The sequence below is a fragment of the Limulus polyphemus genome, unplaced genomic scaffold (assembly GCF_000517525.1).
Source record: "Limulus polyphemus unplaced genomic scaffold, Limulus_polyphemus-2.1.2 Scaffold59, whole genome shotgun sequence".
NCBI classification, from domain to species: Eukaryota; Metazoa; Arthropoda; class Merostomata; order Xiphosura; family Limulidae; genus Limulus; species Limulus polyphemus.
This window is the reverse complement of record NW_013665669.1, coordinates 674,747-702,526: the sequence shown is the minus strand read 5'-3', so window position 1 is coordinate 702,526 and position 27,780 is coordinate 674,747. Positions and strand designations below refer to the sequence as shown.

General features: G+C 32.1%; 1 protein-coding gene across 1 annotated transcript; it reads right to left on the bottom strand.

Annotated features, from left to right (window-relative positions):
- Positions 1-757: 757 nt before the first annotated feature.
- Positions 758-27,780, bottom strand: LOC106464321 (neuroligin-4, X-linked-like). The gene is made up of 8 exons (XM_022392563.1): positions 27,587-27,780; positions 26,147-26,750; positions 19,146-19,292; positions 12,530-12,715; positions 11,073-11,865; positions 9,674-9,789; positions 4,944-5,449; positions 758-4,557 (listed from the first exon to the last, which is right to left on the bottom strand). Exons 2-8 carry the CDS (start codon positions 26,583-26,585, stop codon positions 4,339-4,341), a joined length of 2,406 nt encoding a protein of 801 aa, XP_022248271.1. The 5' UTR covers positions 26,586-26,750; positions 27,587-27,780; the 3' UTR covers positions 758-4,338.

The window sequence follows — 27,780 nt, the reverse complement described above, 5'->3', positions numbered from 1 at the left end:
TTGGTATTCTTACTAATTTAAGTACTTTACTAATAAATTGATAATTTCGGTTTCTGTCGAATGTAAGAATATTCAGTTCATATCCCATTATTCAATGATAAATTAGTTCATTGCTTTATTGCTTTTGGAAACTAAAAAAGACATTTAGAGTTTGAATATTCTTTTCATATGAGACATGAAGAAAACTGTCTTTTATTTTTAATAATGATTTTAATAGCATCCTTAAATTTATAATTGCAATTATATTTAAAGCTTATTGTTAAACAGCTAAACATATAATTTACATGAAAGCCTTTCAACCGTTATCTATCGACAGGTAAGTTATATATTAGTTTGATATTTTCAATCGTTATCCCTTTTAAAATTCCACTAAAGTGCATGATACAGTAAATTTTATTACGTTTTAAAGAATACCATGATTTTATTTCTCTAAGCATAATTAAAATATATTGATAATCGCATTATTTTATAAATTTTATGAATTATAAATTTTGTAAAATGAATATGTAGAAGGCAGAAAAATAATGCTTTTTTATTGTGAATCGATACTCCTAACAGGTCACTTCTCAAAATACTTTTAAATACTTAGAATAATATACCAGACATAAAACATTCTGATAAGGGTTGCTAATTCTTTCATCATTAGAAATAAAACATTTTCTTAGTGTATTCAAAGTGGTTCAGTGTAATTTTTATAATAATAATAATTAAAACCATTAAAAAATCATCCTCAAAATTTAATGGCAATTGCTTGAGATTCATAATAATAACACAGTTTATTATGACAAATTACAGAATACACATTAGAATACAAATAACATGAAATATTCCCCTGGAATGTTTTCTGAAATTATGAACTGAGTATGATCTAATTTAGACCGAAAGCTTCTTAACATTACCCAAGTAAACTCTATTTTGTTTTCAAATGTTTTTAAAATATTTTACTGAGAGCTTATAATAATTTCCAACAGATGGCAGTAAAAGTGGAAAAGTCTTCAAGAACCAACCATTTCGATTAAACTAGTTTTTTTTAGGAGGAGTAGATATTTAACTGTTTTTCATATGTTTCATTGTTCACTTAGAATATTCCCTAAAATCTGCTAAACTTGAATGTTGTTTATAACAGCTGATTGCATATAATTTTCCACATTATACCTGAACACCTTTATTTTGAAACTCACAGTAGTTAAAAATCCTTGGCATAATTTGTAGAATACATATGTTTAAATTATAGAATTAAATATATGTTAGAACTTATATTTAATTCAATTCTGTTATGAATAATAGAAATCATTCCTCGTGGTTTCTTGAATGTCAACACATATTATTAACATTTATAATACATAACTTAAACTGAACATTAAGCACAAACATTTAGATTATTTGTTTGTAATTATTAAAACATTCAAGTAATAGTTTATTTCAGATTTTTTTTTCTGGCAATGAAAGTATTAACATTTTAAATAGTAAATGACTGGGATACGCCTTAAGAATGCCATCAAAGACTTATCCAATGAGAACATTGATTGGGTGAGAGGGGAATTGAAGTTGACGTAACTAAGTTGCCCTACCTCTTTTTCTGATCCAAGTTCATGTACACCTTATTTTTGGGAAATTCGATTAAAGATCTGAAAGTCAGCGTAAGCTAAAGGGCTTACAATGCTAAAATTCTGCATATGATCTCTGCGGTGGGCACAGAGCAAATAGCCCATAGAGCAGCTTTGTGCTTACACAAACAAGTATATCATTTGTACACAAAACTTTTTTATTTTATTATTATTACTTTCAAATTAAACTTTTCATATTCTTTAACAATCAGAAAGGTTTATTAAAACACTATTTGGGTTATGATTTTGAATATTGTTTCTGAGTCGAAACATCTCCATTAATCGTCACAAGAAAATTAAGTTGTATACTAACTAGCTTCCAGAATACATCAAAAACCGATTGTGATGATAGAAGTCATTCCTTTAAAATTGTGAAGTCTAGCTTTCGGAATTTAGTATTTATATTCCAGATTATATATGCATATAGCACCATTTGGATGAAAAGATTGCTCTAAAAGGAATTGTAGTTTGAGCTTAACTTATTTCAAGTGAAAATGAAACAGTAATTGAATACAGAAAATTACCCTAATACATAAGCATATTTTCTTGAACTTATATCAAAACTTCTAAAATCATAAACATGATTCCTCATTTTATTTTTTCAAAGATTATTCAAAGCAACCACAAAGTAAAACATATTGCTAACCCAGCCTGGACACATTAAATTTTTCTTTCATGTTTTTACACGTCACTTTTGTAGCCACCATATTCTGTTTTAATGCTTATAAAACATATATTCTGCTTGAGTGTGTTTAAGATTATTAAGTAATATTTGTTTTCAAAATATCGGGAGGATTAACAAGAGAAGCGGCAAATGTTATTAATAATATATCAATATTTTTTCTTTTGTTAATGAATTAAAATCTCTGAGCTTTTACTCTTCAATTAATCAATGGACTTACAGAGTACCAACACACAAATGGATTTCGTTAACTACTTCACCACGTATGTGATTATTGTCGTCACGCTAAAACCAGTTTCACTAAAAGGTTCGGAGGGCTGGTAATGTTGATTATTTTGTGCTGTTTTAATGAATACGTAAGGACTATAGCAGATACTAGTTACATACAAATCATAAAGATTTGGAGTAAGGAATTTATTTTTTTATCATTCGATGTATAACCACTCTTAATGGGCTAGTAATGAGATTAATCAGTTTTCAGTAAAAGGGATATCATTCATTAATACATTATTTTAATTTTAAACCTTAGATTGGTAAAAAAAAATGCATTTTAGAGGATAATGTTTTTCACGAATTAGAAGCTAATTTTTATCTTATAAAGTTGTGTTTATACAATACTACTTATCGTGAGTTTTAACACGAAAAATGCAGTAATAAAAACAGTTAAAAGCACATTATTTCTTTTAAGCAACGAAACATGATAACGTTTCTCCTGTTTTTTGTTTTTGGTTTACTTTTCACGTATCTCATTAATTATCACCTATATCAATTTATCATTTATCCCGTACATATATATAACTATATATATATATACTTAACGAGTGAATAGTATCTTCAAAAACTAATGATTTGTACTTTTTGTTGGCAAATAAACTAGACATTTCATTTGTAATAACTTTAGTAAATTGTATCTTCATAATTACTACAACAAAAGAGTGTTCATCTTAAGTAAGAACCTAAGCCTCCAAAAGCTTATCTTGTTTTGTTACTTACTAAATTACTAGTGTCGTTGGTCGAGTACTGTGATTTTAAGTTTTGAACTCAAAATAATAAACTGCACTTATTATATCATCCAAACTAACATTAATATAAAATCATTCAAAGCAGAGTTAAGTCATATCGTGTTATAATACATTTGCCATAAAGGAAGAAAATGTTATCCTATTTCATTTCTTTTCGCTAATTGGGTATTAGAATTGTTTTATGTTGTTGTTGTTTTTCATTAAAGTGTATCTGCTTTAATAGGAAAGAGTTCGTTAGCACTGGCAGATTTCAACTAAAGTTGTAGCTAATATATTTTGTGTCATTCGTAAGACCCAATTACATCAGTATTCTGTCAGAGCAAAATATTCATTATGGAAAGAAATCCATTTTTGAATACATTATTTTTGATAAGAATATAGCATAATTATATGAAACTAAAATAAAAAATGGTTCGTGATGTTATCTAGCAAAATTTAAGTTAATTTCACTTTATATTTTATAAAAAACACCGTGGGATTGATCTGGTTCATTCAGCTGAGATAATTAACATTGTTATTGTACCCAACTTCACCAAAAAGTATCAATAACTGATGATCTATTTTAGATTAATTTCAGATTCTAGCAGAATATTTATACTCCATCTGTTTAATCTTTATTTAACTCTATATTCTGCTCGTTTCTGTTATGCTGAAGTTTCGTTTTCATGTTTGCTAAGCTGTGGCGCCGTATGACATACTTTAAAGAAGTTTTTAGTAGACTTACACATTTTCTAATTCAGTTATGTTTTCTCGAGTTTGCATAAAAACTAAAGCCTTATTTAATTAAAATGTCTGTGTGTTTTTACAGAAAACGAAGCGCCTCAAAAGTATATAATCACATAGAACATTTTGCTTGATTCTGATCTTGCAAGATAAGTATCAGCAAGACAATGAGTAAAGCAATGAAATAAACAAATATTATTAGAAATAATTACGTCAGACGAAATAAAATCAAGATGTCACTCTTTTTAGTAAAAATAACAGCCTATAAAGTAATACTGATGTATTAAAGTACAATGAAAAACAGCTACATCTTAATTTCTTGAGTTTTCATTATGGAAATCTCGTGCCCAGTGTGATGAAGAAGAGGCTGAACTTCAGGAGTGGGTTTTTCCTTGGGCTGATCTTGTGCCTGGGGTGTAGGCGGAGGTGGAACGTCTTGAAGAGTGTTAGGAGATGTGGGGATTGCTCTTATGATCTGTTTGTTTATTGGCCGAGACGGTAGTCTTTCGTTAGGTGTTTTTACCTAAAGCAACAAAACAGAAAAATATCAAACAATCTGGTTTTCAAACTACATTCTGTATATTTTAACTTAAGTTAACGTTTCCCATGTTTGACAGGAATTAAAACTCAGCCATGAAACTTATTGCCCTATTTGGCTACTAGTATCTATCTTAATATAACAAATAGCAGCAGGAACAAAACAAAAATTATTATTAAAATATGACGTTGCTATATCCCTACATTTAAAAAAAATACTCAACCGCACATTTTCACGTCGGCTGATAATATTCTTTAGTTTGTCAATAGCTTATTGAAAATACAAATGTATAATTTGTTTTTATAACACATTTTACAATATTCGTCATAGTTTGTATTTTTTGAGCGCTTTGAACAAAACAAAGAATAAACCTTGTAATTTTTCTTGTGGAGTTTTGCTTCAATCCTATATTTGTCACGTTGATAAAATACACCAGCGAATATGAGAACGTTTAAGATGAGAAGCGAGCACCCAACAGCAATAGTTACACTGAGTGCTGTCGAATAGCTCGTATGTCTCAAGACTGTAGCCACTGTGTCAGAACCATTAGTTGAAATTGAATGGTCTTCATTTGGAGCAATTGTTAGAAAAACGACATCATCAGTCTGCTTGAAGATTTCACTGATATTCCACACTCCAGCCAGTGTCGGCAAAGGCAATCCTGGGTATACTGGCAAAGATGTTGTAGTTACTGGAAATCCTTGGGGAAAGGGTACCTGGCGGACTATACCGTCGTACAGATCGGCATTATTATGTTCGTTCAGTAAATGGTGATACGGCGGAACTCCAACGTCGCTCTTGTCTAGCTTGGGAATAAGGTGAAGCCACAAAGACATACGGTGAGCATGGTAGTGGTCACGAATTTTTGGTTTTATTCCTAAAAAATAGCAATAACATGTGCTGGTCAGGGGGCCTTTCTCAAAATATTTCAATTTGTATTAGTACAGCTATTTCTAGGTACAATCTGAAAAATGAGATAATACGGTCCCTCAGGATTTAAAATTTCCGTGTGTGTGTTTCATAGTAAAGCTACATCGGGCTGTCTGCTATGTCCACCAAGTGAAATCAAACCCCTGGTTTTAGCGTTGTAAATCCGTAGACTTACCGATGTCCCACCGGAAACTTAAAATTTGAGATTTCTTTGTTAGAGAATATCTTCAGTACATTGTTTGACCTTTAATTAATCGTCTTCTTGATAATTTAGTTTTAAAGTTACTATTAAAATGTATATTTCAGTTTATTTGAAAACGTATATTCATAAACATAAGTTACATCCATTTCTATCACTTAAGCTACATTGTGTTGAAAAATATATATATTTTGTTTTTATTTCCTATAATCGCACACATATGTCACTAAAAATATATATGTGTATACACACACACATATGCCAGTAAAGATATATATGTGTATACACAAACACACACATATGTCAGTAAAGATATATATGTGTATACACAAACACACACATATGTCAGTAAAGATATATATGTGTATACACAAACACACACATATGTCAGTAATGATATGTATATATATATATACACACATGACAAAATAAACTCAGATTTTTACTCGGTGTGGTGACATACGTTGCCTGTATAAAAGTCAAGTAGCAAGATGCTCTTTCTATTTTATTACAACGCCCTCTTTTAAATGTTGAATTATTCTTCAGTACAAGTATAGTTTGTACTAATACGGGTGGTGATTTTTAATGATACCAATTATTTGTTTATCAATAAGGTTCTATACTTCCAGTTTTCTGGGTCTTATGGAAACCAGCCAGCAGAACCTAAACAATAAATCTGGCAAGACGTCTTAAAGTAATTACACTTAAAATGATGAAACTAAATGAATGATTTCGAGTTCAAATAAGCGCTTTGTTTAATAAGTATAGCCTCTTTATCTCTTAAATCATTCTCCACGCTCATTAGCACGACTTTCCAAACGAACGACCTTGTGATCTTACATGTTATATTTATGTGAGTTAACAACATTCATATTGTTCTCATAAGTAACCAGGATCGCATCAAAATCCAAAATATAGGTAATGCTTAATTGTTTTGTTTTTCGTTTGTTTTTAATTATGCACAAAGCTACACAAGGGCTATCTGTGCTCTGCCCACCACGGGTATCGAAACCCGGATTCTAGCGTTGTTGAATATAACAATATTGAACGAAGTTTCATAATGAGAAAGATCTTAGAAAAAAAAAAGACCACTGTAAATTCGAACTGGACTTTAAGAATGGATTCGTATTTGTATCGTTATTGAGTACAACGTTCATACACAATCTCTCGAAGGCAATAGCAAAGGAATCTAAAGATCGCAAAAATTATCTTTGTCTTTTTTTATTATAAACAAGAGGGAATCCTCAATAGCCACGGCACTTGAAATTCTCGGCAGGATTAAAGTAAATTAATCTATGAGACCTTTTTTCATTTTTATTAGCTGTGTTTTTGTGCGTCAGCAATACCAAGCGTAGGGCGCGCGTATCCCGATTCGATTTTATTACTCATCAGGATCTGTACGAGCCTACCCTCAAATTGAAATTATTTTAGGCAGGAGTAAATTCAAATATGAGACCTTGGTAGTGGTCAAATATATGAATCGAAAGAGTTTGACTTCCTGAGTCCAAAACTGTAATTATATCTCAAATCGATCAAGAGATGACAGAGCTATGAGCTAAAAGTTTGTACTTGAAAAAAAAACAAAAAACTCAGAGCCATTCTATGAGCTGCTATGTCGATGCAAAAAAATTCCGAAAATGTCTTTGATTTATAAACTTGTGAAAATACGCCATCTGTCCACTCCTGAAATAAAGAAAAGAAAACTTAGAAAAAGTTAAAAACGAGCGGAGTGTTTTTCATCCATTGGATTGTAAGTCTTGGGTCATGTCTGTCTCTTCAGAACAATTTGAAGATAAAGAACAAATTATAAACCACAATGAGGAATTTGTCTATAACATATTAAAATGTTAAGAAAACAAGAATACATTAGCTTAGAAAATATTATTAATTAAAAAAATATTTGTGAATCATAAAAGCTTTAGCATTCTGATAGTATATAGTAACACTATATCACAGGAACATAACAAAATTAATTACAAGGTAATCAATACATAATTACTAGATGTACTTCCGCGAGAGTGAATAAACCCAAAATTAAAAGTAACAAATATTTATATTTCTTGTTTTTGAAGTACATATGTCATGCTATGTTGTAGCCTACAGAATGCATAATTATTCTCATGATACATGGCATGCGGACGTTTTACTGACACTACAAATTGCAGTGTTAAGCGTCCCTTATGTAACGTCTACTGACAACACACTATTATAAAGTAGTGCAAGTGGTTAAAACAGGTGACACCTCCGGGCGCCCTTTGGTCCCCTTTCGGGGAAATAAATAATTTTGACATAGATTTATTCAGAAAAAATAATTAACATTTTTCTCCAACCCTTTCAACTTGGGCTGTTGAAATGGTTCAACTTTCTTTCATAACTACTTCATGAGCAGTTTTTAACTTTTTCAATATTTTAGTAAAAAAGACAAAAAAAAAACGATGGACGTTTGCCTTTCTATAATTTCGAGAAAAATTATCTAGTTTGGCCTTTCAGAATTCCGATGTGATCATTTTCGATCTTGCTATCACGAAATTCCAGTTTATTATTACTAACTCCCTATATTACCAAAAATAAATACCGCTGTAATGAGCTCCACAAGTATTGATTCCACAGGTATTGGGATTCTAACACGTTTCTTCATCATCATAATGATCACACATATCTTAACCGCTGTCCAATCAATCAAAACAATCTTGTTGATAAGGTATGTGGATGAAGTATTTGTTTCTTTCTACTTAAAAAAAAAGTAATCTAACTTACTTGATTACCTCAACTCAAAGCACACTTGCATTAACTTCACTTGTAAAACTGAGGTTAATCAATATTACATACTTTTTAATAGATATTCATAAATTATAGCTTGCTTCATTGATTTCTTCAGTCAATTTTTTTTTTTCACTTTGGGTACAAAGTTATTTTTTTTTACTCAACAGATCTTACAAACTCCTTTCATGTAGCTTCGTTCTGACATTCTTCTTTTTTACAACAGCCTTATCTAAATCCACGGTTAAATTTTCAATGGCATCTTCTTTTTGTTTGTTTTGAATTTCGTGCAAAGCTACACGAGGGTTTTCTGTGCTAGCCGTCCCTAATTTAGCAGTGCAAGACTAGAGGGAAGGCATTACCACCCACCGCCAACTCTTGGGCTACTCTTTTACCAACGAATAGTGGGATTGACAGTCACATTATAACAATCCCACGGCTGAAAGGGCGAGCATGTTTGGTGTGACGGGGATTCGAACCCGCGACCTGCAGATTGCGAATCGAGCGCCCTAGCCACCTGGCCATGCCGGGCCATCTTCTTTTCATCAAACTAACTAAGTGTCCAAACTGATTTAACAATGGCATTTAAATCTTCACTAAACCTGAAACTTTTTTCCGAAACGGTGATTACTTTCATATTTCACTGGTTAATGAGACCCGTATTTTTTCGTGTGTAAAGACTGTGTGATATCTTACGTTCACAAAAAACGATATCTTAAAACCTGAGCTGCTCGTTAACACATGAAATTGCCAACATAAAGAAAACACGGGACATTTGACTGTTTTCTTTAATTTATCAGTTTTAAGTTCTAGTAATTCTACCACTAAATCTTTAACCGAAACATTATTTCATAATTGAGAGACAAAACTCCCAACTATCCTTAATTAGGCACACTTCCTCATTCTGATTAAACTAGTTTCAAGTTTTTGCTTAGTTTTACTTGTATTTCTTTATAATATATATCCATATAAAAGTCAAAGTTATTTCTTGCACTTCAGTGAAACAAGTTTTGTTCTTTGTGCTTATGTCAGTGAATCCTTGTTTCCGAAACTGACTTAAATTATATTATTTTTAAGATGTATCGGTTTTAAATTTCAGACATGTTTGAGTAAAAAGACAAGTGAACATTTGCACTGCTAGAGTATTTTAAGATTTCTGTTTTATAAATGCCAGGCAATTATTATTTTCTTGAAGGCTAACTTTAATCTTACCTATGGAAATATATTTCTGATGAACAGCGTCATATACTGGCCATTCAAACCTATAAAAATGGCCAATTCCTTTATCACCAACTACATCACGGTGAAGAAGAGGAATATTTGGATCCCTTCAAGCAGAAAATAAGCATCAATATATATATCTAAGCTTTAAAAAACTTTAAAAATCAAATACAAGCAAACACTCCTTGAGGATAACATTAAACAATATAGGAGCTTCAAATTTCTTAAATACTGAAACTGATAAACTGTTTGACGATCTGTTAATGGAAGATTTAAGAATAGTTGTATTTTTTATGATGTTTTGTTGGATTTTGAAGCTATTACAATTAGTTGAAAACTTTTACGAGACACTGAAGTTCAGCGTTTATCAAACCGTAATCTTATTTCTTATTCATAACATATACTTACTATAGAGTTTACAATTTTTCTTAATATTAAAACAAAAATGTACTAAATGGAACATGTGAGATATAAGATTTTCATTAGGTTAAGTATAGTGGAATCAATTGTAGAGGTAACACAAAATACTCACATATATTAAATTAAACTAGTTTTCCACAGTCGAATGAAAATTAACTTCTACTTTGTACGCATAGTCGTTCCTATTGGCACAGCTTTAATAGGCGTTCCTGTTGGCATAGCTCTATTAGTCGTTTCTGTTGGCATTGCTTTAATAGTCATTCTTGTTGGTATAGCTTTAATAGTCGTTCTTGTTGTAATAACTTTAATATGGTTCCTGTTGGCATAGCTTTAATATCGTTCATGTTGGCATAGCCTTAATAGTCGTTGCTGTTGGCATAACTTTAATAGTCATTCATGTTGATATAGCTTTAATAGTCATTCTTGTTGGTATAGCTTTAACAGTCGTTCTTGTTGGCATAACTTTAATATCGTTCCTGTTGACATAGCTTTAATAGTATTTCCTGTTGTTATGGCTTTAATAGTCCTTCCTGTTAGTATAGCTTTAATAGTCGTTCCTGTTGTTATAGCTTTAATAGTCCTTCCTGTTAGTATAGCTTTAATTTTGTTTGTTTGTTTGAATTTAAGCACAAAGCTACACAATGGGCTATCTGTGCTCTGCCCACCACGGGTATCGAAACCCGGTTTCTAGCATTGTAAATCCGCAGACATACCGCTGTGCCACTGCGGGCTATAACTTTAATAGTCGTTCCTGTTGGCGCAGCTTTAACAGTATCAAAATTTATCAACCCAGTGTTTTCTTTTGTTCCACTTTATTTGCATGTACAACAACGACACCTAAGTTACCTTAACACACTGGAACTTAAATGAGCAAACATTATCGTATTCATTGTTCGATTTATATCTATAAATTACTAGTTTATAAAATATCAACAAACCTAAAACCTACGTTTCTATTTTCTTGTCTTACCCATATTTGGCGAAATTTGTCCAATACATCATGACAGCCATGGACAGCGTTACTTCGGCGTGCGTGAAGTTTTGCTGGAAATACGACAGGCCTCCGTCAACCAGAGGAGCACCGAATACATAAGGAAGCTCTTCACCGTGAACACATCCCAATCTTTCTGGGTAATCTCCATGCTCTGTCTGGTGTCCAAACACATAGAAAAAAGTTCTGGAGTTGGCCTTGGAATGGTAATTCACTAGCCGGATGACTGGTGCTACTATTAACGCATCACCTAATGCGTTCGCTGTGTTCTGCCTTATATTCATTGGATGCTGCACAGTTTTAGCCCAGTCTGTGTATTCGTTAACAATTGTAAGGAATATTTCTTGGAGATGGTAGGTACAAACGTTTCTAACGAGAGTGCGTATTAGCTTGTCTCTTCGTTCTGGTTCTATTCCGTATTTCTCGTCTCGAGCCGAAAAATGGTGATAAAATTCGTTTCTAGTCACTCCAACTAAGAGCTCATATTGACTGTACACGTCGGGATAATTTCTCAGCAGTAGCTCTGGGTCGTTTGGAATCACAATTCCGTCTACAGTCGGGCCGAAGGCTGTCAGGTGCTCGGGAACTAATAACTGAACTCGCATGATATCGGATAAAGACTGTTGTCTCATACAGGTCACCAAGAGGGCATGATCTTCAAATGGACACCCAAGAACTCTTGCCAGGTGTCGCGTGTAGGTCACCGCTTCTGGAGCAGTGGCCCACGGACTAAGAACAGAACCACTTTGCAGGATTACTCGTGAAAATAGATCTGTAGTGAGTTAAATAACACATATTACCATATAATGTAACCGATCAGTGAAAAAGTAATAGCTGAAACAAGTATTATATCGAAAAGTTTTTGGTTTTTTTACATGTCAAATAATATTGACGAAGAATAAAAATATTTCGTTTCTGTGCTGTGTAATATTTCTTTCATTACAACTAAGTTACGTTCTTACAATGAAATCTTGTTTAAAGATTTCCCACATAGTATAACTAACTTGAAACTGTAGTCTTCTTCTGTTTATGATATGTGTTATAAAGGGTGGGCCAAAATAATTTTTAAAACTTATTCTTGGCCCCTTTTTTTTGGAAACAGCTAGCATGGTTCATAGGCTTACCAAAGAGCAAAGGATGTTTGGGCTGAAGGCGTGATGGAGAATAGAAAAAAAAACTGTTTCAACATGTGAACAGTTTTGACAGTCTGTATTCTTATTAAAAGTCCTTCTAGCTACTACAAAGAACAATGACCCACGTAGTTACATGCAAAAAATAAATATAATCAAAGTGATCATCAAGATGTTAAATTACCAAACGAGGAAATCTGACGACGAAATGGGACACTGTGTTTCTAGGTTTATAATAGTAATCGCTGCTATGTTCGGAAAATTAGTTAAAGTTCTACATTGCATTGACATGTGAATAAAACTAACCTTTAGCCATTGGAGACAACATTAGTAGATTGACGAGCGCTGCTCCATGGCCATGACCGAGAACCGTCACATTATTCGGGTTACCTCCAAACTCCATAATGTTTTCTTTAATCCAGTGTAGAGCTGCTACTTGGTCCATGAGGCCGTAATTTCCGCGGGCTGCTCCCGTCAGTGTGGGAAGAAATCCTGTAATAATTAAACATAACGCCTACATCGAATTCCGAAGGAACACAAAGGGCTTATTGTACCAACCAGTACAGTCACCTAATGTCAATCAATTTCAGGATAGAGCTGGACTTCAAAGATGTGTTTGTTTGTAATTAAGCACAAAGCTACACAATGGGCTACCTGTGGTCTGTCCACCACGGGTATCGAAATCCGGATTCTAGCGTTGTAAGTCCGCAGGCATACCGCTGTGCCACTGGAGGGCGACTTCAAAGACTGCATTTGAAGTTGAAATAATATATTTATGTTCCTTTAAACGTTTTACGTAAATTTGAAGTAATAAAGGTTGTTACATATACATTTAGTAGTGCGTTCATGGTAATGTATGTTTATTGATTTCTTTTTTAATGTTTTATTCAACGATTTTCTGAAATAGCATAATTGTGTCATTGAATGAAGAAAATAGCTATTAATAACTTCTCAAGTATAAATAAAATACTTGACACATTAATGAAATAACTAAAGCAACTAAACGTAGATTATAATATTAATAATTCAAAAGAAGGAGCTAAAGAATACAGAATAATATTGAATGATATAAACCTAGCAGCTGAAGAGCACAGCATAATATTGAATGATATAAACTGGCACCTGAAAAACACAATATAATATTGAATGATATAAAACTAGCAGCTGAAGAACACAGTATAATATTGAATGATAAAAATCCAGTAACCGTAAACACGTTATAACATTCCTAAATTAAAAATGTAGCTGAATTATTATGATATTTAGTGTATTTAGTAGATATTTACGTAGTATGCAGGCATACCATGTGTTCCTACCACTTAGTTAATAAAAGTTCTTTACATATTGTCTGTAGTCTTATATAGAATGCAAGGTCAAGAGAAATAGCAAATGATCTTTTCCACTGGCAAGTCAGGTGATGCTCCAGGTATAGAACGTCCCTTGTCACAAAAGGAGAGTGACACTTAGTCACGTGAGTAGCACCTAAACATTGAGAATAATGAAATTGTTGTTATTAGTATATAATATCATATTTCTAAGGCTAGTTTAATATGATTTGAGACTATTGCAGCTACTTATTTGCTTTAACCACAGCGATAGCAATATAATAAGTACGCCACAAAATACACAAAATATACTTTGATTGTGTTTGCATTAAAATGAAGTTTGTTTTGGAGTGTTTAATGGTGTACAGTCTCTTCCGTCGCTTAAAACTCAGTAGAGAGTTAAGAGAACTCAGATTGTTGTCTACAAAACATTTTCTGGTAAATCACCCTGCCAGATTACTCTAACAGAAATCAATGAACCTGGGAATACCATAGTTCTAAACTGGTAGCTGAAAAATACAGTATAATATCTGATGATTCCAAAACAGAAGCTGAAAAATATAGAAAAACCTTTACGGATGTAAAAGAGATTGCTAAGGAATACTGTATAATATAATATTCAAGAAACTGGTTTGATCTTAAAGCTAATTAATCAACTATGTTTTTAAATATGTGACATTGATTACACTCATTATTTTTGTTAAATGAACACATATACCAATATAATTTCGACCAAGTTTCACAATCATGGCCACAGTGAATCATGGTCGTATCAGCACACTGGCAAAACTTACTAATTATAGGCGGTAACAACGGTAACTAGAAACTTCACCGTCTTTCTCTCTACTTGTATAAACTTACATAACTTTCTCCTACCGCTTGTACCTTTATAAGTTCGATGTAAATTGTTGGGGATATTGCGTGTGTTTAATATCACAGTGATGTTGTCGAAGACATCACAACACTGAAGAGTACCGAGTATCCAAAGTGTTGCTGAGATATTAGGAAACATCCATTCACTACAGTGTTTATGATCACTTAATATCACTACTTTGTTCATTTTTTATACACGACTTTATGTAATAATTACACATGTAATAGAATAATATATCCACACATGTTTTACACTTTGAGCCATTATTGAATAATTATTCACATTTAATTAAATGTAGATTCAATTTTTAATTGTAATTCAAAAGAAAGTCTTTCTAGCTTAGTGAATTAAAACTCCACATCTAAGAATACTAATTAACGTGTTTAGTACACAGAAATAATCAAAATATGTAACTACAGAAGTTATTTGGGATAATGTAAAAGCTTGATAGGTATATTGCGGCTTATGTTAATCATGAGGGGCCTTTGAATCTCAAAACGGAGCGCGGGTAGTTTATGAAATTCTCACTCTCAGCTACTGTGTAAAAATATTGCAAAAATGAATGGAATATTTATCATAAAACCACTTTCAAGGATTTCTGCAAGTTTAAATCATTCAAAAATTATTAATTATTTAAAACTTCCGTGTTGTAGGAAGCTAAAACAGCTAAAATATAGAAGGAAGTACATTGTTAACAATATTTGAGGAAAGTATATGTTATTTGAAATGATTCTTAACAATTTACATAAAATACTGTTATGTTGTGAAATCTTTATCAAATGTAAAATCATAAACTGATGAAGAGGGAATCTTAATGCACATACTTCCTGTTGTGTATTAAACGACAATACTTGACAAAATACCAAGCTAAATATGTTAAAAAATGCTGACTGCTGTAATGCAAAATAAGTACTTATTATACTTTAAAATAATATTAAGCATTATTAAGTTTGTGTAAAAGCGTGTGATAAACATGAACAATGAAGTTTAATAAAAAGTGGGTTTAAAAGCAAAGGTTAAAAGTTCTTAATAATTTGAAATTATTAAATTTTCTTGCTATAATTAGATTACATTATCAACGATTAAAAAGGCATAAATTTCATGGTAATCAGATCTGTTTGTTTTCCTTACCTTTCGTCTGTTTTGTATGTATTCATTTGTATAAAAAGACAACGATGATTGAGAGGTTCATATCTTTACGTTACAAAAACAACAATTGACCTATCTTGACTGTATATACAATAATTAAGACAGCTTTAAAGCTTTCAGAAGGGGGGATTTTTACATTTGCGCTGGTGATTCCTATAGTCCCCAGGACGTGACAGCATATTGTTTATAGAACGCGATTTGATTATTTCTAGGACGTAACTGTCCATTGTTTCTAGTACGTTAGAGTACGTTGTTTCTAAAATGTGATAGCACATTGATTCTAGGACGTGACATTGCATTATTTCTAGGATGTGACAGCACATTGTTTCTGGGACGTGACTGTCCAAGTTTTCTAGAACGTGACAGCACATTGTGTTTGAGACATAACTGTCCATTGTTTCTAGTATATGATAGTACATTGTTTCTAAAACATGACAGTTCATTGTGTCTAGAATGTGACAGTAAATTATTTATAGGACATGACAGTACATTGTTTGTAGTAGTTAATGTTGAACATTGTAGTTCTAGGAAAATTCAGGTTATCGGAAAAATAATGATAATTGATTCCATGCGTTTTCCATGTTACAGTAAATATCGCAATACTTGTTGTAGTAGATCTAATGATGGTCAATGCTGCAAATTGTTTTTAACTAGTATTAAGGTTACAGTAAACTTAATGTAGGTCAATGCTGCACATTGCTTTCACAAGTACTTGGGTTGCATTAAGTATAGTGATTATTAATCTCACATATTATTTTTTCATGGGTAATTATGTTTAATACTGAACATTGTGTTTACGCGACTATTTATGTTTCAGTAAATCTAATGATGATTAACTAATTCTGGGCATTGATTTTTCATTGGTAATAAAGTTAGTTCTGAACATTCTTTAATTACATTACGTTACGTCAGGTGATTGACGTCAGCGCGAGAGATGTACAATTATTAGCCATAAAATTGATCCAAAAAATAATCTATCAATAAACTATCAATAAATAAATAGTTTTATTTGTCCGTAAAAAAGTGTGAACCAGAAAACTGCTTAAAGGCATAAAGATTTGTTATAACATAATACAACAGTTTCCAATACGTAAAAATCTAGCTAATACTGATGAAATGGCCTTACAGAATGAATACCACTTTGTAAAAAAATTATAATCAATTCAAACTGCTTTTTATTTTGTCAGTTCCATGTCTTTTCTCTAGTTTTGAATTTTTATTTGTGATACAGTAATGTGTTATACACAATCTTCATTGGGCTGTTTCTTAAACGGTTTACGTATATAATTAGATACAAGCGTAAAAATCGCGTATTTGAAAATCTATTTAGAGATAACAAGTGTGTTTAGTGCTGAATCAATTTTCTTCTTTTAATTTTGTTTTTAGTTATTTAAATATTATGTAGATTTCAAGAATGTTAACCATGTTTTGTAAATACGAAAATCATTTGGGGACAGATATAGAATAATTACCTATTGAATAAGTGTAACGTAGTTAGAGTTTGTTTCAGAGCAAAGCCACATTAGGTTATCTGCTGTATCCACCACGTGAAACTTTAATTACAGAGAAAGATAGACATCATTTCTGTTTTTTTATATTACATATAGATAGAGCGCTGTTTACTCGGTTAATTATTTGTGAATTCAGTAGAGAACATCCACTGGAAATATTTGTTAGTTTGAATTACCACAGTCTGAGGTACAGAAGGTGCAAAATCGCTAAACTATCACTCCTGTTAATAGCACGCGGTGTATTCTGCAGCAGGTTGTTTTGACACACTGCCGTATATCTTGATATGTAAATGCTTATAGTTTAAAGCACATTTTCTCATAAGATTTACTTGTAAGCATACAGGAATCAGAATACATATAACACTTCTACAGTTCAGATGCCTTACATCAGCTCCAGCAATTTAATAAATGGTCCTTAGGTTATTTTACATTGTAATAGTTTGCTGTTATTTCGAAACACGTTAATAATTTGAAGGTCAGGATTGATTAACCGGGAAGTGTTAACAGAGAAGCAGATTCTGTGGTATCTTTAGAACTATGAAAAGCTTTCAGAAAAAAAGAGGAGTTTATTTCCTGTAGGACAACCAGTACAATCAACCAATGTACACTAACAGTGTCGATGATGTTGACAATCAGACGCCACATCTCAACATAAACCAGTTCATGAAAGTATAATGCATTTCATACAGCGTTCCATGAACTCCACGTATTAGGGAAAATGAAGGTGAGGCCTTACCAATGTCTTTTAAGAATAAGAACAATAGCAAAAGGACCATCTTTGATAAGACCCAAGTCAGTCAGATCTAGATCAGAATACTATAGAATAAGACCTAGAGCACAGCACATTGTTCAAACCAACGCTACTCTTAGTTGTCATTTTTTAAGTGAGCTGTACGCCAACTGTAGCAGAAATACATAGCATATGATGATGATAGCAGCGGGCGGATAATGCACTTAACAATGATAACGACAGACGCGATTTACTTATATCTAGTGTATAGAAAAGGAAATCCCGATAATTTTTAACAAGCCACTTCATTTGAAAAAAGTGGTACGTTCAAGAATACGAACTACCTACTCTTAGATAAAAGTTTTAGATAGGCTACATCTCTTTAAGTACAGATTTTTACTATATAAATGGTATTCGTTGTTAGTTTCGGAACTCACTTCCGATCCTTAGAAATAGCAGTTTTTGATAAACTACCTAAAGAATTTGTTTTTAATATAATTTATTTAAATGTTTATTTTGTTTAAACTCAAATTTACACAATAAGCTATCTGTGACGTGCCCACCGTGGATATGAAACCCCGAATTTTAGCGTTATAATCTCGGAAGCTTACCGCTGAATCACTGGAGTAGCTCATAGTTAGTAGATATAAACAAAATGATTTATATTCCCTTTTTTGCTCAAGTAAATTGCTCGGTTTAAACTAAAATCTCTATTTATGACGGTCATTCAAAATACACAAATATTTGGTTTATTATAGTGTTAAAATATCATTTTTAAAATGTCTCACACAAAAGATGCATAAAATCTTCGGAACAATCATTGACCATTTATAATTCTCTCCACCAACTACTTTTTGTGTGCGTTTCTTTGGAAGGAGTGGCATGCTGTATTTATGTGCTATACGTACTTAATTAAACAATGCTACGATAAACAAGTACAGCTTTACTAACACACAAATAGAAACAACTGTATTTACACAAAATTTAAGAATACATAAAGATATTGAAATTGAATATTCTAGCTACAGAATATTCACCAAACCCTTGACAAAGATCTTGAGCATGTTTTTGGTCATCAGTTAAAAAAAAAGTTTAAAAACTTTAGTTAGATGTATGAAATATGGCAGTTTTACATTATTTATAAATATATATTAATAATCTCTTTTTCGATAATTCAATATATATATATATATATGTGTGTGCAGTCAGCAACATAATTTTTTTTAGTAAATGACAAATATTTTGTCTTTAAATGAATTGTAATAGCCAAAAGATTTTGAATTATATAAATATTGTCATTTATCAACGAATAGGAATTTAATTAGATACTCACCTAGCACTCCTAAGCGAAAATTTAAGGTAACAACAATGACTTCAGAATGACTAGCAACCACACTGCCATCATATATATTCCCAGAATTCCATTCATAAGACTCTCCGTGAATAACTACGATTACTGGAAACCGAGATGTTTCTCTACCTATGAAAAACAACCAATAGTTAATGAACAGGTGACAATGATGCTCAGGAAGTATTGAACAAGTAGCAACAATTCAAACAAGTGGTATTAATAAACAATAAATTATAAACATGTCACAATAACCAGAGAGCAAATGAAATCAACAAATAACGAAAAGTAATAATATAAATTTTTAACAAACAACAATACTTTATCAATAAGTGTACACAATAAAAAATAATTATTGTTGAAAATAGGCAGAGAACAACTGGGGCCAATACATAATCAAAACTAGCGAGATAAACCGTGAACAATAGACAATATTTAGTGAACTGGTGAAAAACAATAAATGAACAAGTGGCAACACTAAATAATGGAAACACTCGACAATAGTTAACGAACAAGTGAAATCTATCAACAATGTATAAAAAAGACAACAATAAATAATGAGATACTGCGGTAATAAACATTGAAAAAGTGATAAATAAAAGTAATAAAAATTAAAAATATAGATTATTATCAAAAATTAATCAAAAATGAACTAAATAAATAATGAACAGTTGTGAAAAATTACACCAATAAGTACTGAAGAAATATATAAGCATAAGAGATAAGAAGAATAAATAAGACAATAACGAATCAACAGAAAAGACAATATTCAACTAACAACTGATAACAAAAGGATGAAAAGTAACAATAGAAAATAATTGCTTCAAATTTCATTAAATAATAAAAAATAGAAAAAAGTAGAAATAACACATAAAGAACAAATGACGACAATCAATAAATAATTGTTAGAAACTGATAATGAAAAAATATCATTAGATAATTAAAAAGCAACAATATTCAGTGTAAACGTAATAGAAACAAATGATAAAAATAACACAGTAGATAATTATTGAAAGACAATATTTAAATGAAAAAGTGATAAATAAATAGCTAACGAATGACAATATTTAGAAAACATTGAAAAGTAGCAACGTTAATAATGACAAGTGATAATATTCAGTGAAAAGTACAAACAATAAGTAATGAAACAAATACAACAACAGTTAATAAGTAACAAAACTATAACAATACAAGTGGGAAAATATTTAAGAAAAAATTGGAAGTTTAGGAATGGGTACTACAAAAAGTGAGGAAACAAGGTAGGAATGGGCATGATGTAATAAAACTTCCTCTGTACAACCTCACAGAGGGGAGAGGTGAAGAGGAATCCCTCGATTCCTGAATACCCTTGATATTATTATACCTAAATACTTGCTACCATTGAAATGAAATGAAATGAAATGACTCGCAAGGGGCGTACCAAAATATGGTGAATGCCTACTTCTTTTATTCTTTTAATCCTGTATACAATAAGACAGGTGGACTATCAATTTAGTTATGCTTATCATACAATAACTAGAGGTTTCTGTGAATCGAATTATTAGAGGCAATACATGTTTATACGACACCAGAAGAATCAGATATTCGTGTGGACCCATAACATATATGTTTTTTTTTCTTTACAACTTGTCTCTCCTTTAGCGATTGAATGAGGAGGCAACAGGATTTCGTACATTAGCTATATACGTGTATTAAAATACTAAGGTAAAATATATCCTAAGAGGTTTCTGTATATCGACGTCATGGATTTGTTACTGTCTATACAGAAGTAGAAGAATCATAGACACACTTTTGTATGTGCCTATAAGTTGTATAGTATCATGAACACATAAAAATGAAGTAGGCATGGACCCGCTGTTGGACCTTGTGAGGTTGCAGAGAAGAAGTTTTATTATATCATGCTCATTCCTACCTTGTTTTGGTGCACCAATTCCTACACTTCCAATTTTTTGTGAAAATATTTTTTCAACTTGTTCATGCACATTTTTCATACAAGGTTACACGATCTTACGCATTATTCATTCACTCATCTGTGTTGATATCCTGTATGTGTATCATCAGTGTGGGTGTGCACCATAATATTATGGTATGTGTAAATATCTGTGCATGTGTGTATGGTGTGCATTCTTTTCATTTAATGTGTATGTACACATTGTGAGTGTGCATGTGGGCTATACATGTGATGGCACACACTCTATAATGTGAAATGTCATTTGGGTGATGTAACGTGAGTTGTGGTTGTGTGCATACACTAAGAGTTGATAAATTAGCTAATTAATTTAATTAACTACTTCATCTAGTTCAGGCAATAACTATAATTTCATGTAGATAAAATTGGTAATGCAGGTTGGCATTTATGAAAGAAACAGGTACTATTCATGTCAAGTGTACCATCAGGTAAACTAAGCACAAATAAAGTTTCAGCTTATCTTCAGTTGAATGGGAAGCTTGTTTGACAGAATGAGTAGCACAGACAAACAGAATTGTAGTCTCACTTCAGCACAAATGGAAGAAATCCAGATGAAATGGACGAAATAACATTTCTACCGAAAAACATTTAGTGATCACCTCAAGCCCAACAAAATATTTGATATATTAAATAGTTCACCTGTAGTGTATGATTGCCCATTCACTAAAGCTAACTGATTCAGCCGCGCAGTCAGAGTTCACCTTATAAACGCTTGTAACACTTTCAACTGGAAAAACATTTTCACTATGAAAAACTGGAAAAATCACCCTCCAACCAAGGTTTATACGCGGCAAAAACTGGTTGCGGCAGTTTGAACTACTTGTAGACTCCCACGCTACGTATTAAATGTTACATGAATGCAAACTTTGTTTAATATACAATAAGTATTATAAAGTCCTTGCAAAAGAACATAGATTGTCGTCTAGCCTACATAGTGAAGCTTCTCTCAAGGCTCAACCTACGTTGGTATACCACATATTACTCACAGTTTCCATATCTTGTCACACAGTGCTGTAGATCGAGAAGACCACACCACCTTCACTGTTTTATTTGATCACACCTATTCAGTATATGGAGTGAGCGAGAGAAGATATGTATTTTAAAATGGCGTCCATGTTCAAGGTATTACCTGATGTACGTTAAATAGCTCTTGTTTTGGTGATGTTTAGTATAGATAAACACTAGCACTAGTACGCAGTCCCTGTGATATTGTTCTATTTGGTGCACTTATAACTGTAGTAAGTCTGTTTGTTACACAGCTAGAAGCGTTCAAAAATGTCAGACAGTCAGTGAGATTGAGAAATTTGAGGTTTCGTGATTTTTCTGTTATCTGCTATGCTGACTTTCTCATGTGGTTGTATGATTTGTATTTTTTTAGTGTGGTTTGTTTATCACCTAAAGGTGTCTATCAATATTTTTGAAGACTTATTATTTGGTTGTTAAAGGTGTATATGAGTTTGTATTGCATGTATTGTGTATCCGCCCCATTCCTACTATAAGTACTACTGTATTTAAGATACCGAATGTCTTTGAACAGTTTATTCATATATGTCATATCTTTATGTCAAAGAAGTATTCAAACAATTAAACTAACTTTTTAATTCTGCAAAATACTTTCAAATGAAAAATTTATGCTTTAAAATTGTCTTTCAATACTGAATTTTCAACAAAACCAATAGAAATAAGAAGATTTTATGAGTATTAAATAACAAACGTAAAAATAATTTTCTTAGGGTTATGAAACTTTAATGTTCATATAAATGCATTAACAGCGATGATCACACTCTACTTTTCTAATACAATAGGAACCAATATCAGGCTTTATTGAGATATATTCATTACTATATTGTCTCTCTGTAGGTACGTTTTCTCACCAAAACTTCAGATATAAGAAATATTATTTATTAATATTCAAACCTCTGAATAATAAACATCGTGAACTACTCTTTAAATTCTCAAAGTTTTTTATGACTATATCTAATATTACAAGTAATACCGTAAACATATTTTTCGAAATATTTCAAATTTCATATATCATTTATGATTTGAATATTCTATCAAGAAACGGCCCCTGGTGTTATTCTCTGTCAATTAGCTAGTTATTATAATAATTTAATTATAAAAAATAATTTTAACAGATATACGGGTTTTTACATTTAATGAAATTTCTTACCTTCATAAATATCTAATTTAAAAAATATATATTTGTATAATTCAGCGTTAATTTTTCAAAACATTTAAAACTTATTATATCGGTTAATAACTAATACTTTTCCCAAAGGTTTGTTTGTTTACCTCGGGTAGTGCTCAAAGCTACACCAGGACCATCTTTGGTAGCCGTCCTTTATTTTGAACTGATACACTCTTGGGCTACTCTCATCGAACAGTAGGATTTGACCGCCACTATTATAACGCAACCACGGCCTCAAAGTGCGGAACGCAATCTTGCGAACCATGGACTCCATGTTTCACAGTCTAGCATGCTATCAACTAGACCACGCCCGGACTTTTCCACAGTCTAGCATGCTATCAACTAGACCACGCCCGGACTTTTCCGAAATACAAAGTATGTTACTTAAATATTATCTTATAATTTTGAAAGAAATATTGTTTATTTTAAATTATGTCTCCCGAATTTAATGCAATGAAGAAACTACATTTAATTTAGAATTATAAAAACAAAATCTTAGAATCAAGGATTTTCAGATGATAAACTCGTAAATCGATAAAAAATACTTCTAGAGAACCTTCTTTCGCACGTTAAGCAATCTGTAATTAAACAGTTTTCAGAAATAGTTCAGCCATGCTAGAAATAAATATATAGCTAAAGAAGGTATCAGGTTAACCAAGCAGGAGCTCCTTGGCCAGAAAAAAGCTCCCAAATCCACAATATACTTTTAAAATTACGACTTTTATGAGCGATCGAATTCATAGAAATACTCACCTATATAAAGGGCGATATGCTGAAACACTAAAACAATGAATTAAGTGTTAAGCAGTTATAAAAAAAGAAAGAAATGCATTGCACAAGGCCCGCGCATTCTCGAATAGGGGCTTAATTTATTGTTCTTTTTTTTCTTAGTGCAATGCCACACAATGGGCTATCTACATTCGGTCCGCCACAAGAAATCGAACTCCGGATGTTATCATTGTAAGATCATAAGCTTACCACTTACCACCTGGGAAACATGAGGCTTAATTACTTATTTAAGCACAATTGATAAAAAATTATGAAACGATAAAGTCACTTAAATTTAACCAATCACAACATCAAAAATGTAAAACTATAAATATTATAATATATTTAATGCCTACAAACTGATTGCTGCCTTGTTCAGTTGAAATATAAAACTCGACCAAAAAACTTTTAATGAAAGCGTAAAATGAAGACATTCGTGCGAGAAAGTGGACAGAGAACATAGCTCAGTTTTATTATGAGCTCCCTTAGGACATAACCCCACTGGATAATCTGGCTATGGCAAAAAAAAATTAATCAATGAAACAACACAATCTTGTCTCGCTTCTGGCCCATCAAACCCCATGGTTCTTATATAGCTATTGATTGAATTGATTATTTTTTTATCTACTCTGTATTTAGATTAAAAAACAAAAAACATACTTTGAGATAAGAAGAAACGAGCGTCAATATTTCAATAACTATGCTTCCAAAGTTCAGCCACTCATGATTATCATATATAAATCCACTGGGTTGACGCGTTATCTTGTGTTAATTCTCGTATTTACAAACAAATTTCGCATTTATCATATTTTATACCATTTAGTGAGACAAGCTGCTTGGAATTTACATTATCTTAATAAAATATTTCGCATTTCAGTTGTCATACGAACCCATGCTACCGACTTACTATGACGCACGAATTCTACACTCACTTAGCAGCTTTAAGTGAAACAACCTTGCACAATTATTTCCATGGAAACCACGTAATTTTTGTTATGAGTTCGCCACCTAGCAAATATCTAAATAACGTGCAGAGATTAAATGTTCAACACATGAAATCTGTATCATTTACATATACTTAAACGGGAATTTTTTTTTAGGGGTGGTGATGACTAATTCCAGTATGCTAAAACTCTAAAGATTATTCCCAAATTATCAGTTCAAAGCTCTATTGTTTTCTTTTGTAATTGTCTGTTTGTTTGTTTTTATAGGCAAAGCTATAGTCTGAGCCCAAATGTGGTATCGGACCTCGAATTTTAGCGTTATAAACCATTAAGTTTGCGGCATTGAAAGTGTGATTATTGTCATAATTTACGTTTGAAAACACTCATTTGTATATGGTTTGATCATCTCCAAGCGCTCAAATAAGCACATGTTCTATAAAATCTAGCATTCGGCAACTTAAATGTATATATCTAAAGTTCTTGAAACGGATTTTATTGGTTGGAAGATTATATATTAATTTTGCCACAAAAAACAGTTTCAAAATCTTTATATATATCTTGAGTAATTGCGTGGGTGCCTCTGATAAGGAAAAGTATTTCAAATTAAATATGCTTTCAATAGTATTTGTGTTTGTTTGACGTTAAGCACAAAGCTACACAATGGGCTATCTGTACTCTGCCCACCACGGGTATAGAGACCCGGTTTCTAGCGTTGTAAGTCCGCAGACATACTGCTGTGCCACTGGGAGGGGGGGGCTTTCAATGGTGAAAAATACAGAACTGAGGATTGTAGTATAAGCTACTAGAGAATTCTTACTGTGTATAAAAGATAAAACGTTTCAGAAGCTGTTTTACCTTCAGTCTGATAATTTAACAACATATAACTATTTTTTCTTAACCATATTTAACTTAGCAGGTTAATTGCACTTACAATATTGTCATTGAAACTTCAAAAACTTTTATCAATTAATAAGATGTTAAGGTTTTAGGTTTTATCCACATTTCTCTCTCTGCCAGGTTTAATGCCTAAGAAAAACCTCGTGGTGGTATTTGCAAATATTAATATCTTGTGTGAATTTTGGTTTGATTATTCTATTCAAATTTGCCTACTTACGCCGTGTTGGAGAGTATATATTCAGGTATAAACAGTCCTCGCTCTGGTTACGAAGAAAAGGAAGAAGGCGTCGCAGGTAAGCCAGACGTCCAGGTGTCATCTTTTTCAAAGCTTCGGTTGTATTCCGAATATCTGGATATTTCTGAGGACAGACAGGGCCAAACCGATCCGCTGTTCTTACTCCTCTCCAAGGGGGAGGGGTGACAGGTGGCATGAAGCGAAGCGACCCTGTAGGCGCCCTGGCATAAGGAATGCCTAGAAACACTTCAGTAGGTCTTAACTGTTCATTAGAAAATATCTTTGTGAAACCTCGCAAAGAACCAAATTTAGTTCTCACCACACGAGAATAATAGCTTCTTATAACAGCAGAGGAATGAGGATGTATGAATGACACGAATGAAACTAAGGTAAAAATAACTATAGCAGATGTTTTTGTCATGGTTTAATCCTCCATCTCTTCAAAATTTATGTATTCACATATATATATGTCAAGAAATTAAAGTTAATGTAACAAGGATACCCACGAGAGTATTAAACTGGAGTGACAAGTGCAGTGGAAGCTCTTCAAGTAGACTGTTCACAGCAACAACACATCACATCAATTCTGGAAGAGAAAGTATACCTGAGGTTATTCTGAGAAAGAAAAAAATCAGTGTATGCTATATTCGATCTTTGACCGTCCGCACGAGAATTAAGAAGGCAAGGTTGTTCACTAACTAAACATTTTTTTTTTGTTTCTGAAACATGCGTTATTAAAAAAAACATTAGTGAAGAGTAACTAGAGCAGCTGGGCTACTTTCATTTTCAATGTGATCTTTATCTACATATAAAATCTTCAGAAACTTAATCAAACAAGCTATTCTACCGATGTTATTTTTGCGAAAGAACCGTCTCTCTATGATGCATTATGTTTACAAAAAACAAAAGGTAAACAGTGTTTAAGACAGTTTAGTATTGCTATACGTATAATCTTTAGTAACTTGTGTTTCCATATACGTTTCAGGAAACTAATAACACAGAAAATAAGGTTCTCAACATTGACTTAAAAATCAAATAATTGGTGTGACTAGGATATAACCAAATCGAGACGAATATATAACATACCCATTTAAGAAGAATTTATTATTGATTTAAATGTTGAGTATTACTTTGTGAAGTACTTGTGAATGTATTTATTTCAGCTACATTTTCTGAAAGATTTTTCTTCTGTCAAAAATCTCATTCTATATTCTACATTGAATTTCTAGGTTTATTCACGAATCCTTAATAAATGTACTTTTGAACCACGAATATGATATTTTACAAATTGAATCATAGACAAAAACACTTGATGTGTAAGAAATCAATTTAGAGAAATGTTTTAAGAAATAGTTTAGATAAAAACACTCTCTTTGTCAGTTGATTCTCAATTATTTGATTCAAGTATTTAATAATACTTACTCGGAGCTGAGATTAAGGTGCCACTGCTCGAATGTCTCTTGTTTTTAAAGTGTTAAATTATATACTAGACTACAACAGCACAATGCCAAAGTGCAACAACACACACGCCCTCGAACCTAAAATAATCCTATCTGCGTTCCATGAGCATATTCCGTTTGTCGAAAGAGAGCCCTAGTCTCCAGTGGATCGTTGTC

What these genes read in the sequence shown, in the direction of transcription:
- LOC106464321 (XM_022392563.1), bottom strand. Translation starts at nt 26,585, where the DNA reads ATGACAAAAACATCTGCTATAGTTATTTTTACCTTAGTTTCATTCGTG. An exon ending in TATATACTCTCCAACACGGC is followed by an intron (nt 19,293 to 26,146) that starts GTAAGTAGGCAA and finishes TGTTTTTCATAG; the next exon opens with GTAGAGAAACATCTCGGTTT. An exon ending in GTTGTCTCCAATGGCTAAAG is followed by an intron (nt 11,866 to 12,529) that starts GTTAGTTTTATT and finishes AACTCACTACAG; the next exon opens with ATCTATTTTCACGAGTAATC.